The sequence below is a fragment of the Wallemia ichthyophaga genome (assembly GCF_000400465.1).
Source record: "Wallemia ichthyophaga EXF-994 unplaced genomic scaffold scaffold17, whole genome shotgun sequence".
Lineage (NCBI taxonomy): Eukaryota > Fungi > Basidiomycota > Wallemiomycetes > Wallemiales > Wallemiaceae > Wallemia > Wallemia ichthyophaga.
In genome coordinates, this window is record NW_008806290.1 from 203043 (window position 1) to 218383 (window position 15341).

The 15341-nt window shown below is 42.0% G+C and overlaps 4 protein-coding genes across 4 annotated transcripts; 2 read left to right on the forward strand and 2 right to left on the reverse strand.

The window, feature by feature from the left end:
• Window positions 1-34: 34 nt before the first annotated feature.
• On the reverse strand, window positions 35-11892 carry J056_001709 (Transcription-associated protein 1; the record flags this gene model as incomplete). Its single annotated transcript, XM_009271337.1, has 11 exons — window positions 35-43; window positions 97-831; window positions 878-1100; window positions 1149-2188; window positions 2237-2662; window positions 2714-5143; window positions 5197-6100; window positions 6156-6885; window positions 6934-8291; window positions 8339-11729; window positions 11778-11892. 11 exons carry the CDS (start codon window positions 11890-11892, stop codon window positions 35-37), a joined length of 11361 nt encoding a protein of 3786 aa, XP_009269612.1.
• A 134-nt stretch (window positions 11893-12026) lies between these two features.
• Window positions 12027-13258, forward strand: J056_001710 (UPF0183 protein At3g; the record flags this gene model as incomplete). Its single annotated transcript, XM_009271338.1, has 3 exons — window positions 12027-12953; window positions 13006-13117; window positions 13176-13258. 3 exons carry the CDS (start codon window positions 12027-12029, stop codon window positions 13256-13258), a joined length of 1122 nt encoding a protein of 373 aa, XP_009269613.1.
• A 39-nt stretch (window positions 13259-13297) lies between these two features.
• On the reverse strand, window positions 13298-13879 carry J056_001711 (SVP1-like protein 2; the record flags this gene model as incomplete). The annotated part of the gene is made up of 1 exon (XM_009271339.1): window positions 13298-13879. One exon carries the CDS (start codon window positions 13877-13879, stop codon window positions 13298-13300), a length of 582 nt encoding a protein of 193 aa, XP_009269614.1.
• Window positions 13880-14868: 989 nt separating this feature from the next.
• J056_001712 (uncharacterized protein) lies at window positions 14869-15330 on the forward strand (the record flags this gene model as incomplete). Its single annotated transcript, XM_009271340.1, has 1 exon — window positions 14869-15330. One exon carries the CDS (start codon window positions 14869-14871, stop codon window positions 15328-15330), a length of 462 nt encoding a protein of 153 aa, XP_009269615.1.
• Between the last annotated feature and the right edge of the window lie 11 nt (window positions 15331-15341).

The window sequence follows — 15341 nt, forward strand, 5'->3', positions numbered from 1 at the left end:
ACAAATAATATTTACATGTACTACTTTAAACCCCTTAAATCCACTGCAGCTATTGTTAGTACTCATGTTCATATAAATCCCCAACAATCGACTTACTGGCGCCCATTGTGGATCCATTTTAGCAAGCTCAATTGGATTTGTTGCTTTGGCAATCAAATCCAAGACACTTTGACAAGCAGGTATCACTTTCTGGTTGTTGGTGCTACCGCCGCTCGCGCCCTGACCTTGTCCTTGGTTCAAGTTAAACTGGTCACGTTCATACTTGCAACCCAATACCGTAGCTCGCGCAACTATCCCGTCAACATTCTGCTGTATCGAGTTACGCACTTCACCATCCGAAGGGCTCTGACGGCGTTGATTCGTGTACCAACTCGACACATCTTCCCTAACGAACAGATTCAATTGGTTCTCCAAATCATACTGCGGCTCCGTCAAACATCTCCCCAACGATACTATTGATGATACCAAAACTCCCTCTATCCCAATCGACGTCAAGTAATGTTGTAAATTTGGCGTCAATCTAAATGGAACTGATTCTGGATTTGATAGCTGACAATCTTGATTAATCAACCCTGGTATCACATCTGTGGTATGCATTGATCCAGTTGAAGGCGTAATCATGATTCGATGTGGTTGGCGATGTGCAATGCAGAAGCCATACGTCATGAAGATTATCGTCGCAACTTGGTTCGACATTTGCTTTCTCAACATCCAAAATTCTGATGGTGAATTGGCTGATCGATTCATATACCTCGTCAGCACATCTTCAGGAACGTACTTATTTGCAATCTCCTCAATTATTTCCATCTTGAGATTCAACGTTGTAATTTCCTAACATTCAAGTCAATTAACTTCCAATTCAAAAACCATAACTCACAGAATCATCCGCCTTCGAAACCGACTTGAGTTTCTCAATATATGTCAGTATCGGCGTGATACTATCTTCTCCCAGCTCCTCGCAGTGTTTGTTGGAAATATCCTCCAGTGACACTGTGCTTGGGTCATTTTGCACAAGTCGGAGATTTGTTGACAGTGGAACCGATAGAGGTGCGTTGAAGTATATGTTTCTCCGTCTACACTCCTTACGACGATCAATCACTCTGTTATTCTTGTTAGTTTGAACACCTCATCCCACACATTCTACGTACGCATTAAAGATCCGACAGATTTGCTGAGTACGTTCTTCACGTCTAACGTGTCTGGTGGGAGGCATCTGTACCATAAATGGATGTCTTGTGCCATTCACCGCAACGAATGTAATTCTCTTCCAACTAACCCCATGTGACTTGTAAAACTCAAACTTAGGTGCTATTCTCGCAATCTTCAAGAACGTCGACCTATCTTCATCTTCATGTTTGTTGTATTGACCTGGTATCTCAATCTGATCATACTTGTTGAGATGGAATTCAACCAAATGCCTACGCGAATACTCCAACGACTGGAATCTTGGCCTTGAATCGAGTACCTTTTCGAATCGTTTTCTCCAAATCATCAACTTCCTAATGTATTGCGATAATTGCAACTCTGAACCGAGACCTGGCTCATTCACGAATGGCTTCTGCTTCCCAATCACAGCTTGTTCAATAAACTTATTTAAAGCCTGTCTTGTAGTTGGTGATAACTCCATCGAACTCCCTTTATCTCTCGTGGCGTAATTCATTATTGCATCCCCTAACAGTGCATTCACAAATCTATACCCGTCTTCTTCCGGCGACGACTTGAAACGTGCAGCAATTTGATCAACCATTGTTTCGAGAGAGAGTGTTAGTAGTGGATAAGCAGTCTTGAGTATAGACAGCACTTCATCCACCCAGTCCCAAGGGTTCTTGTAGAGTGGAACTTGACCTTGTGTAGCTTGCTGTTGCATGCCTTGCTGTGGCTTAGCATTTGCTGTTGCCGGTGATCCCAATTGAGGCGTCAACGCGGCTTGTGCTGGCGGCGCAAGATGTGGGTTTGGTCCTTGCTCACCTCTTTCAGCCTTTGCCACTGCTACTGCTTGAGCTTGTCTTCTCAACACTGTATACTCCTCTCTCGTTGTGCGCAAGTGGAAGAAAAGCGCTTGTGGATACTTCTTTGCAATCTGTATCAAGATCAGACGGGCATGCCTCGCTTCACGATGCGATAGCGAAAGCAATAGTTGAGGAATAAGAGTTATCCAGTACCATACTTGGAAGTCACCTTTATAAGCCTTTAAAAGTTGTCAATATAATACACCACCATAGTTCAAACTACACACCTCGAACGCTTTAGAGATTGTCATATTGACATCATCCAAACTGAGTAGCCACAAAACCCGTGCAAGGAGTTTCCTAGACTTGTGATTACGATAGAGGCCTGAAGCTTGAAGATAGCAGCTAATAGCATTAGCACCAAGTGACATGTTTTCAGGATGCACCTTGAACTGCTGGTCGTTATAACGTCCCCACTCCGCCCATGCTCTTGGCAAGTTTAAATCTGTCTGTACAGCATGTGCAAACGACTGAGTTGCGTCATCATGTAGGCCTAATTTAGCCGTAAACATTCCCTTAAGTGTAAAGAATTCAGACTTTTGCGATGGAGCGAAAAAGTGTAAATTAGTGTTATTGATTACTTCTAAACCAGCTCCCAGTCCATCTGTTGTTGGGTATAAACATCTTGCTTGTTCACGCAATTTCAGAAATGCCTGAAGTGTTATTAGTTAATCGCTTTCTGGATACTCATACTAATCACTCACTTCCTGAATCTCAATGTTTGGGAGAGTATAGATCTTGGTGAGTAATGAGATACAGACGTCTTGCAATTGATGTTTACGAGCAACATGAGCAAATTGATTGATAGTCCATGCCATTTCATGGTAGCCTCTGTATCCAAAGCTGTTTTGACCGGTATTCGTTTGACCATTGCCGTTAGCTTGAAGGTTGTTGATGATTGGCAAGTAGACTTTGTTGATAGCTTGGAATACATGCGATCTCCATGCCACCAAGTCAGACCACAGATTAATGTCGTCCCATAAGTTAGGCATTCTATCTCTCCATTGATGTACTATATTTTTAATCTCTGATGAACGCTGCTCGACGTTAGTTTCATTTGTGGCGGCAAAGGTATGGAATATGTTTGAAGCGTCCCACAATTCAACACACTGTTGGAAAGTATGGAGAAGAGGAATGTTTGCAGGGCCAGGAATATCCGGTAAGGAATGCCATTTTTTGAGTGATAGTTGAATCGCCTCAGTTGTAATCTTATTAAAATCATTCGATGGCTCATTGGTATCCTGAGCTTTGACCAACGACATGAACGCCTCAAAGATTCTCCTTCTAGGAGTTGCAATGTCAGCCAAATTCTTGAACGCTCCTTCTATAACTTCTCTATCTTGCGACCAGTCAGATGTTCTCCAAGCGCATTCGAATAAGAGATCAGCATTGGATTCATTTTTTGCTAGATCAGTGAGTAGATCCCACTGTTGTAATTTTTGCGAGCATAAAACCCAATGATCTTCCCAGACAGCGTATTCGGGCTCGTTAAATGGGACGTTACCCGCTCTTGCTTTAATTTGAGCATTTTCATGCATAATTTGAGCTTCTGACCATAAACCAAGCTGCTCGTAAGACAGAGCTGCGTTGGTTTCGGGATATCCAGAACGACGCCTCCAAAGACCGTAAAACAAATCTTCTTCTGCAAGATCTGCGTAAATCTCTGCTAAAGCGTCTCTTGAAATTTCATTGACCATTTCACTTTCTCGTCCAACCACCGTTAGCTGTTCCAATAACAAAATCGCCGTGTGCCATGCACTGAATGTCTTTCCGAGATATTTGACGAGATGTGGGGGGAGGGCAATAGAAGGAGAGGCTGTTAGAATACCATCCAAGATTGTCTGTATAACATTTGGGCGAGAGTCGACTTGCTTCAAGTGATACTCTTGAGCCAACAGACCTATCATATGTCTAGTAATTTCAGCTTGTTCCTTCCTGTTAATTGAAGCCCAAGCTGAGCCGAAAACAGTAATCCAGATATCGTGCGCGGAATAATCATCCATATACTGTAAGTGGCGAACTGCATCAATGAGTCCATCGACTCTGTACGACTTCAAATTGGCGACGAAAGCATCCTCACCATATTCACCACTAACGATGAGCTCATCTGACTTGATAGAACCGAGAACAAGATCCAAAGCTTGATGAATCCAATAGACATTACTCAAGGAGTCCCAATTTTGTACACCGAGCACGTATTGAAGTCTTGAAGCAACAGAAAGGTACATACTTTCATGGAAAACTTCAATAAAACTACTCCTAAGATCATGGTTGGAAGCACGACAACCCAACAAGAAAGCATTTTCTAAACGAACAGTCATTTCACTTCTCGCATAGAAAGAGTCTTTGTAGATACTAAGAATCAACTCCAGGTACTCATTAAATAGTTTTTGTGAAACTTCTTTCGATGGTGCGTCACTAACTACCCCCTTGATATCGTACTGGCGTTCCTCGATTGACATCATCTTGATAAGAAGACCAGCCTTCTCACGGGCAGTTGGGAAAGCATTATTCTTCTCAGTGATCCATGTCTTAATCATTTCAAGTATGTACTTGATAACATCGCTACTCGTACTTCTCTCAATCAACAAGACCATGCAAGTAAGAAATATTCTTCTGGCATCACCCAACTGCGACACTCTTCTACGCGGTAAGTCAAGAGTCAATGGTACGAGTTTCGGATCTATGAGATAGCTTGGCTTTTTATCAGCTGAGGAATGCTCACGAGTGATTATTTGTAGTAAACGCATATGTGCTGGTATAAACATGTCGAACTTATCAGGTTGAACGTCCGTCCATGCACGAAGCAGACAAAGTGCATTGTGTGGGTTTCTAGAACCAGATAAGCCATCGTTGATGATATTTTCGATCATACTAGAGAATGCTTTGACTTCACGACCCTGCTGACTGTCATCCTCTTCTGTGATTGATGGAAGGATACTGAAAATGCGTTTGACGAGGGGCTCAAGTGTGAGATGAAGTCTGTTGATATTCGAAGTAAAACATTTCTCAATTATTCTAGCTAAACCTGCCAAGTTGCTATTGAAATAGGAGTCCTGCTCAGGTAATGCAAGCGCACAGAGTACTTCAGCTGAATTACAGTGGACAGTCGCACTTTCTTCCTTCAGTTCGCTCTGTGGTTTGGATGTCAATTTCATCAAAATAAATCGTAAGACTAGCTACTCACCTGTGCAAGTACTTTCAAGAAGTAAGCCAGCTTGGCACTTATATCGTTGTGACTGTCAAGAGCTTGGTAGCCCCTCAACAGGCCAATAGCACGAGCTGAAAGAGATGCTGGAGATGAAATAGGTTCACTCGATATTGAGGCAAACCTCACCAAATAGTTGATAGCATGACCTTTGAGATTCTGATGCAAAACAAAAGTCTTAGGCGTACTAGGTTGAGGCGTACTGCTACCTGGCTGAGGAGTGCTTGTAGCAGTTGAAGATCTTGTACGTTTAGCAGCGGGTTGCTCGTCAAACGATTCAGAAGCTCTTCTCTTGTCACCAGACTGTGGTTGTTCTGACAACTTCTCATCATCTGCTAGTCTTCTCTGTTCCCAATGTAAAATCAACTCAAGTACATCTATCGACAATTGGCGAGTGTCGTTTGCAGCAGAAGGAATGATACCCATTCTCGTGATAGAATTGAGCATGTGTGGAACGAACAACTCCCTAATTGGATAGAACATATCGCTATGCCTGATGATCAAAGAGTAAATTGTTGATAATTGTGCAGCTGATTGTTGTTCTTCGACTAAAACTCTTCTAATCCTGATAGCCCACTGTGGCAAATGCGAGACAGGGGCAGGTGCTTTCTCGGGTACACGCTGAGGTAACACTGGTGTGAGTATGTCTAACGCCTCCTTTGTCATGGCTTTGGTTTCTGGCTGGACGCTTTTCAGCAAACCAACATAAACTTCACGTGTAATCTTGCTAGGTGAGTCGAATGCTCTCAAAAATCTGCAAATTAGAATGTAGCCAGAGTGTTTGACTGATGCGTCGACATGACGCTGTGATAGCCATCCAAACTTGATAACATCCTTTTTGAATTCACCGAGAAGATCAGGACAAACATCAACAAGTGTGGCACTGTAATAATTGTCAATAATTTCTGGATTTTCGACGCAGAAATACTCATACTCACGAGAAATTGAGCAGTTCTATGAAAAGACCATTTCCAACTTCACTCAGTTCTTCTTCTTTTTGATATGGAGACCATACTTTATTGTGCATTTCTCCAATAAAGCCTTCATCAATAACGTTCTCTTCAGGACGATACTTTGCCACCACAGCAATAGGATTGACGATATGTCTCACGATGAACATTTTGTGTGACTGTGAGAGGTTTTCATCAGGGATCTTATTGACAAAGTGGCTAAGAGTGACATGCTTGAGTTCGGACGACGTTGAGAGGGCAACATTCTTGATATAAAATCTCGACAAACCAATCAAATTGAGAGGCAACTTGAGCGTGAAAACTTCAGCCATATAAATCAGCATAGCAGGATCAGGATGATTGATGAGATGGAGAAGCAGAATTTCCAACAGGGTTTCAATTTCTTTCGTGCGAATGTAAATATCAGCTATCGGCTTGTCCGATTGAACGTGCTGTGACCAAAGACCCCATATAGACTCCCAAAGAACACTGCGCTGCTGTTCACTAGCAGCCAATATATTTGGGTGAATATCTATCAACGCTCTGACGATCTTGAGACCATGGAGTGCAAAACCTGGCTTAGACAGGGCTTCAGATGAGAAAAAGCTGTTAACTAAACGCTCCGGATTTGCTAAAACATCTGCTCTCAGATTCTCGGCGTGTGGAGATGTAAGGGCAGCTCTGTACGTGTTGAAGTGTTCCGCTGAGTCCATACGAGCTATGCTGCGCGTTAGATACGTTCATAAAGCCTAGTCATATATCTCACCCAAGAAGAAATCGTTGGCCTCATTAGGAAATCTATCTAAATATTGAGCAAGAGGTGTGGTCCATGGGCTACCTATCACCCTTCTAAAACGCTGCTCAGTTTGTACGATTAGATTGGAAAATTGCTCGAGGTAAATATTCGCAGCTGAAGGTAGCAATCTGAACACATTGGCAATAGCCACCATAATTTTTACATCGTGAAGGTCTGCTAAATCACCAGACAATGGGGGTTGGTTCGAAGTCTGAGCTGCGATTACCGACGCTTGTTGCTGCTGTTGAATAGTAGCATTAGGAGGTAAATTTATCTTAGGTGATGGAGCAGCTTTAAGGTCTTTCTCATCAAGCAATGATTTGAAGTGCTCCAAAAGCTTTGTACCAATCTCAACCTTAAAGTAATTGGTTAAGAGTTCCAACAACCTAGCTAAACCGTCTAAGCCTGCAATATTAATCTTTCGAGTATCACTGAGATTGATCAAGATTGGTTTGAGAGCAGTTTGAAGCAGTTCCTTGGGAACTTTACCAGACTGTACGAGAACCTGCTTGATTCCATCATGAGCAACACCGTGTAATTCTGAGCTACGTGCGTATAAACTTTTAAAGTAAACACTAATAATGCGCATACGAGCTTGGTTTGCAGATCGGAATATGTCACTCGTAGACGTAGCCGCCGTGAGTAACCTGACACAGGCTACTCGCAAATCTGCCAATGCTAATTGAACAATGTGAGATGGGCGTTGACCGATAATAGCGACATCTTCTGCATCGCTGATACCCAAGACTTCATGCACAAATCTTGTCAAGTCTTCGCTGATTTCTAATACGCCGGATGATTGTGAATTAGGTGGTGCAGCTGATTCTGGATTGTCGATCTTCTCCTTGTCTGATTTCTCCTTCTCATCAGGTTGAGGTGTGTTATGCGCTGACACTTGAGGTCTTAATTGTAAGCAGTAGGTAACAGCATCGATGCGCGCAGTCTGCATGGGAACAGGTAGCGCTCTCAGTGGTTTATGATAAATAGCGCTGCTGAGGACGCTTTTACCAGGTGCCAGTAAATCTTTTATAGCCATACCAGTTTTCTCTGACAACTGCGACAAGGTATTTTGAGTATTCTTGCGCACGATATCCTTGGGTGATGTCAGGTCAGCTATCAAAATACTAATGAGATGATTGAATTGATATCTAACGCTATCATAACCTTGACCTGATGTTGAACTGAGTGAAGGTGATTCTATGGGCCTATTACCACTATTGAAAGGATTGGCTGTGCTTGCTGCCGGTGTCGATGGGCGTGAAGCATCCATAAATTCCAAAGCACTATCGTGGGTGATACTCTGAGGACCGTTACAGATATCAATCAATCTATTTTTAATTGTTTAGCAAAATTCTCAGAACATAGGTTGACCCACTTTCTAATAAAATCGATGACTAGGTCCACTTCAACAGGAGTTTCAAGTGGCATATCTTTGAGAATATACACTGCAGCTCTGTAAAATTCAATTTGATGAGAAGAGATCCATTTTTCGCCTAGATTGACATCATCACTAATCATGAGAGTCATGCCTTTCAAACCGGCAAGTTTGTAACGCCAGAGCTGATCATGACAGAGTGAAGAAAACCGCGATGACAATTGATTAAAGATAAATCCCTTCATATCCTCATCGACACCAGCGACCAATTCGACAATTTGATTCACGGAGAAGAGTACTAAATCGTAGCTCAATTTCTCGTCGCGTGATACTGCAGTTGTGAGACAATTAGCAATACAATCAAGGGTGACACCACCAAGACGTGAAAGAGACACAATGCCATCATTCCAATTGAGATAAACAAACTGAATCTCCCTCTTCATCACGAAAACTACTAGCTCCTTGACAAAGTCTAAAGATAGTGACGATAAGCTAGTTGTGGTGGCAGCGTTGATGAGTGTATCCAAGATCTCCCGGTAAGAATTTTCCTGAACTAAACCATTAACGCCATTCAGCAAAAGCGGGGCTAGAGAATGTTTCAAAATTGATATAGCTCTTTCATCGTCCGCCGATCTATTGTAAACTTTGTCGACCGATATTGAAAGCGCACATTCGATCGACGTATTCTCTATAGCTTTAATGGCCAACCTTACGAATGAAATCAAATTAAGCTTTTTCAAGCTCTCCTTCTCATGATAAGCGACGTTAATCGAAAGTGGTTGATCGACGACTTTGGCATCGACTGTTGCAGGTTTATTAATAGCTTTACGATTTCTTCCGCCGAGTTTACCAAGTATCCTCACAGCGGTGTGTGCTAACTTGTGATTATGTGGCACTGGTTTGAGTAGCTTATAAATCCCCATTTGAATCTGTCGAATGTAGGGCGTGAGTATTGGGTCTACGTAAAGAGGGTTCAAGGTCTCGACGCATATCTCCACCAATCGCAGCGCTTGTTCTAATATTTCGACATTCTCGGATTCTAATGCCATGCAAAGTGGACGAGTGAGCGAGCTTAAGAATGGTAAAACCACTTGGAACCTCATAGGTAGTATCAAAAATAATTGTATAATAATCTCTCTGTTCGGTCTGTCAGATTCATCTAGTAAGTTTGTCAGACCGTCGATATAGGATTGAAGCAGCGATTGAATTTCCATGTAAAACTTCTCATAACGGCCACCACCTATAGCTTGGCTTAGAATCTTCAACAGTATCAAATAGTTGTAAGGATTCTTTGATTTGTGAGCTAAGCGTATAGACTTGAGCATAATAGTGCCAGTGCATCCAGCAAAGAGATAGTCGTTCGGTGGCGTAATTGAACTCATTATGTGTTTAAACAGCTTGTGGAAGAGTGTAATACGTTCATGATCATCAGTGGAGAAAACCTGTAAATTTTCTATGAAAAACTTGATCAATATGCTCAGGAAAATCTGTGACTGAGGCTCGTGGTTTAGGAAAACGTTGATGGCATTGAAAAGTGGTGGATGCTCAAGTATTTCATCAATTAAGTAGGGTACCATTTTCTGCATCACATCTTGAAACACGAGCGCTTCAACCCTGAGCAATGCAGTAAAAAAGTTCTCCAGATTCTCTGCACCTTCCTTATCTCCCTTTCTGTCGTAAAGTCCAAATGATTGTACGGATGCTTTGAAAAATTCGCAAAGTGCTTCGCTGCTTGGACCTGCTGAACCCTGTGCATTCAAGTTGCCTTTTGGACCAGTGGCAGACGAGACTGGTAGATGCTTGAAGGCAGTAATAGCGGCTATGGAAGCTTGTAAAGTGAATCTGAATGTAATTCTTGCATCCCGTACTTTCTCTGATGATGGCTCTTGGACATTTATCAGTGCGCCGACAGGTTTAGACTGCTCGACTTGAATTTCATCAATTTCATTGGCTTGGTTGAACTTTTCATCGTAGCCGTTCTTATCATCTTTTGTATCCTTCTCGTCACCATCAACCTCCATAGTATTATCGGTATTGTTTTCCTTTACACCTCTTCTTGGACCAGGCACAAGTCTCATCTGAACGAGATCATCTTTAAACAACTTGATGCTTTTGAGTTTACTGATGAGAGCGTGAACAATCATATGCAGCATTTCATTAGGATTCCCATCAGATTCGTGGACATTATTAGCCGTAACAATACGATCAATAAGGGCGACAATCTTCTTGATGGAGATGGAATGAGCGTGTGGTGGCAGCGTTGGATCGAGCATGTTGACTAAGGCTTTATTGAGAGTTTGACGAATCTGATCAAAAGATAAATCTCCCCGAACAGTACCAAAGACATCAGCGAGCAAACCCATACCCAACACTCTTAGAGTCTCTCTAGTCATGATACCCTCGCCAACAATAACTTTGTCATCAAGTAGCTCATTAAACACTGACAAGAAGGCAGGTCTGCCAATCTCGTTTATACCTGCAATATGTCTTGTAGCTACGAGGATTTCCTTCCTTGCCGAATACAATTCAGTTGGGCAATCTTTCAACAAACGTAAACAAGCCTTGGCGAGTGTTTGAGCGTGTGGGGTGACATAAGAATGCCAAGCTCTGCACACATAAGCAATGAATGAGACTGTCTTTACTTGAGAAAAGATGAATTCGCAGTATAAATTGCGATTTTTGATGAGAGGTGAGATAGTTGTGTTGTTTTTGCCTTGTTTAGCAGCTTCCTCGTGCAGCTTACGTTGTGGTCCAGCTTCGAGCTGGAGAATATTTACAGAGAGAGTGACAAAAGTGTCGAGCATGTACTGCGCCAGAGAATGCTGGTATGATTGGACTATGCACACGACGGCTATTGGACATTCAGTGATGACTTTGAACGATTTAAAGGCAGGGAGTAGATCACGTTGTTGATTCTGCTCGCCTTTGTATCTGGTAATGTCGCTGCAGATGCCACTACCGTCGTTAGGGAACACCTCCTCAACAACAGCAGGCATTTGCTCGAGCATACCTTTGAAAACTTCCAGAAAGTGCTTACTGGGACCTTCAGCTTCCTTTTTAAACGACCTAACAAGATCGATGATGATCTTAACACAGAGCCAGCCATTGTCTTCGTTGTCGGTTCGAAGGATATTGAGGAGAACGGAGAAGAGATCGTCGACATTAGCGCTGATGCTAGGAGAAGGGGGAAAGCGATGAATGAGGGTGAGAATGGTGCTACGGAATTTATGCTCGTTGGTTGAAGCGTTGAGGGATATTTTTGCCTGCCTCAGGGAACCCAAGAAAGCGGGAAGAAGAGTGGATAGATATCTAGCATAATCTTGATGCTGAGATATTTGATCGATATTGTCGCGTAACTCCAGTGCGATATTTAGTTTCTCTTTGAGGTCTGCTGGGAGTGATTAGAGGTGGTCGCAGCCAATCACAACAATCGACTGACTTATTTCGGCATCTACTAGCCTAGCGGCATAGCTATCGACGTTGAAGTCCTTCACGCCGAGACTGATGCCGACTTTGGAGTTGGTGGAAGTCGTAGGCGGGGATTCAGCAGCCATTATAATAATAAATATACGTAATTATAGCTTGTAATTTTAGCTGTGGCTGGTAAAATTCAACTAAATTAATTAATTTCAAGTGGTCGTGGTGTTGGGAGTAGTGCAGAGAGAGTAGATGGCACTCAACAGTGACCATGACACCACACAGCGATTCAATGCTAGCACTATCGCCTGGAAGGGGATTAGGAGCATTCAAGCTAGGCGAATCACTCTACTCCACCCTAAACCAACTCCGCTATAACCCAATTCTATCAACTTCATCGATAACGGTGCACGGCGATAATGATGCAGTTCGTAGCAATATTCTCATTAGACTCAAACCAAGCACTATCGATTTGTACTTTGATGGCGTAACTCAGCGTCTTTCTAGCATCACAATAGCACTACCCAGTATCTCGTTCGATATAATCTACAATTCGAAAGTTATTATCCAAAGAAATACCACACTTAGTCGCACAGACGCTGGTATTCTTTTTGGTCCCTGTAGGACCGATTCCCTCGACCAATGGCCGGGTATGAAGTGGTGTTTCATACACGCGCAGTCATCTAGCTTCACAATCAGCGCAAATCCAATACCTATTCTAGATGGTATGATTGCGGAGGCACTGATTATACCAAAGAAGAGCGTTCGTTTTACTTTTACAGGTGATGATCAATCGCATCATCCAATACATATATCACGCTCTACGGCTGCTGACGTCGTTGCTCTACTCGGTTCTCCTCAACAAACATTTGAAAAAAGGGACAACAGATTGGGAGTTTATGCGACAAAAAATCACAGTTCATCTTCCAAAGGGGTGTTTTACAATTATCCTTCGTTTGGTGTTGATATCCTCCTCAATAGCATCAGTCATACAGTCGAAAAGATTATATTGCACTCGAATGTACCGGCTACACCACTATTTCAGGCGTACAATCGATGTATGTGGCGCATTAGTAATGATGATAAGGTGAATGGGAATAAATATGAGAATGGTAATGGCAAACAACGTGGAACTGACAAGCAACGTGACCATGGAAAGCAGCGTGAAAATGACAAACAGATTGAATTCACAGATAAGGTGAGTTGCTTGTTGATATCCACCACTCATACCAACTGATTCACCCCTCAAGATCGATACAATCTTGTCAAAGCTACACAACCACGCACAAGTGGATAAAATGGTTTTAGATAGAGCGCATGAAGTGGGGCTGAGAGAGTGGGATGCTAGTATGGGAATGATGGGTAGGTGATATCATGGTATTATTCCGCGTTGGGTGTTGCATTCTAATATGTGCCTTAGAGCTCGTTAGTATTGACAGGCTGGGTGTAATAATGGAGGTGACCAGGAAGGGAGACGTCTCGAATGTATGTATACACGATTAGAAAGCATAATAATGTAAAAATACAAGATATGAATGTACATTATGATCTTAGAAGACTGACAAAGTTGTTAAAGTCGAGTGGTTGTAATGAAGACTTATCACCCTCCTCATAAGACACTGAAAACTTGAACAATCTACCAAAAGTTGAAGTTATGATGATAGTGTTGATAGATTCCCATGCTAGCACAAAAGATTCTTGGAAGTTGTTGTAATGGGCGTATTGCTGTGATGAAGATACGAAGGGGGATAAGGAGGAGTGTAAATTAAGTGAAGGGAGATGGAACAAAGACGTTGATCTCGATCGAGATCCGTTTGATAGATTCCACAAGTGAAGAGTGGATTTATCGGATATCAACGCAAGATGTCTGTTATCAGGAGAGAAAGATAGTGAAGATGAAGTAATGTGAGCGATATCAGAACCTCTGCGCAGCTGGTGCGTGAGTTGGAGAGTGATTGAGTTGTATACTCTAATGATAGTTCCTTTAATTGAGCTAGTGGCGAATAAACTGTTATCAGAGGAGATGGAGATGGCTGAAACTCTTGATATGTGAGGTTGGAAGAGAGTAGAAGATTGTAAGTGTGTTTGGTGTAAGTGGTTTACGTGCAAATGACCTAATTTCATTCCAGAAGAGATAAACAAGGAATGAAAATTTTGAGTGTTGATCTGGGAAATGGGGTTTGAGTGGGTGGAATGTTTATGGAGGAGTTGAGAGTGGTAAGAAGGAGACGTAGAGTATAAGTAGACAGATGATTCTAAGGATATAGCGATAAATTGGGTTGAAGTGTCAATAGCAGTGATTGGCTGATTGAATTCAATAACACCAACGAGAAGTCTCTGTAAGGAATCGAAGAAAATGAGTTTATTAGGGCTATAGGGGTTGCCCGTAGATAATAAGCACTGAGTGTTATTAAATATAAGTGAGTGATCTCCTATAGAGTCTAATGCTAGTAGCTTGTGTGGTGGATCTAAACCTAGAATTACAAGGTTTCCATTGAAATTTACAATGATTACGTCTTTGCAGTAACTTATACAAGTAATATCCACCAATCCGCTCTCCCTAATTAGTTCGTTCTTCTTCATAACGTTAATGGCTGCTTCAAGTAAAGACGTTACTGATACAAAGAATGCTGCGAATAGGACTATAATGAGTTATAGGCGGTGTATATTCATCATTATAATAAACTCAATTCTAATTAAATACGACGTTATTAGTCTAATCTACTTGGTGTTATCTGTTGTGTTTTCAATTATGATGATACTCAGGAAGCTGGAATTGGATAATATGTCAGATTTATATAGGGTACCAAATAATTTGGTACTTATTGCTTCAGTGGTGGCCTTGGTGGTTGAGATCCTTTTACTGGTGAACATAAACTTGTAGACAGTATCCTGTGTAGACTGTGTATCCTTATATCCTTTTATATCCTGTAGACTCCTTGTAGGTGTAATATACCCGTTGAAACACCCGCTAACATATCAAGAAATCCTTGTTTATACCATTTTATATGGTTATTATTGATACATTTGTTACTTTCGATACATTTGATATTCCAATATTCCCTTTGGATCTTTAGATTTCCCGCCTTCCTCCCAACCATCCCTCACACCAAATGAACGCAGCCAAATTCACCAAAAATCTAACAAGCTCGTTGAATGCAGGCAACGCCATATCCTACAACAAATCTACAACGAAATCAATCATAAATGTCCACAGCACAAGGAACAACACTATCATAACACTAACCAACAACCTCAATCAACCGCTAACTTGGATTTCTTCGGGCTCAATTGGTTTCAAATCTGCCCAAAAAGCTGGTTATGAAGCTGGTTACCAGTCCACAATAGCTCTATTCAACAAGATCAATGACTCTTCCATCGATTCTTCACTCCACCAATCCAAGTTTGGTCCCCTTGAGCTGCATTTTAGAGGTTTTGGCCAAGGACGATCGGCTAGCTGGGCAGCACTCTTATCACAGGAAGGTGAAGCTTTTAAGCAGCGTCTGAGCTTGGTCAAGGATAAGACTAACTTGGTCAGAGGCGGTACAAGACCTAAGAAGCAGAGAAGATTGTAATTTAGACATTT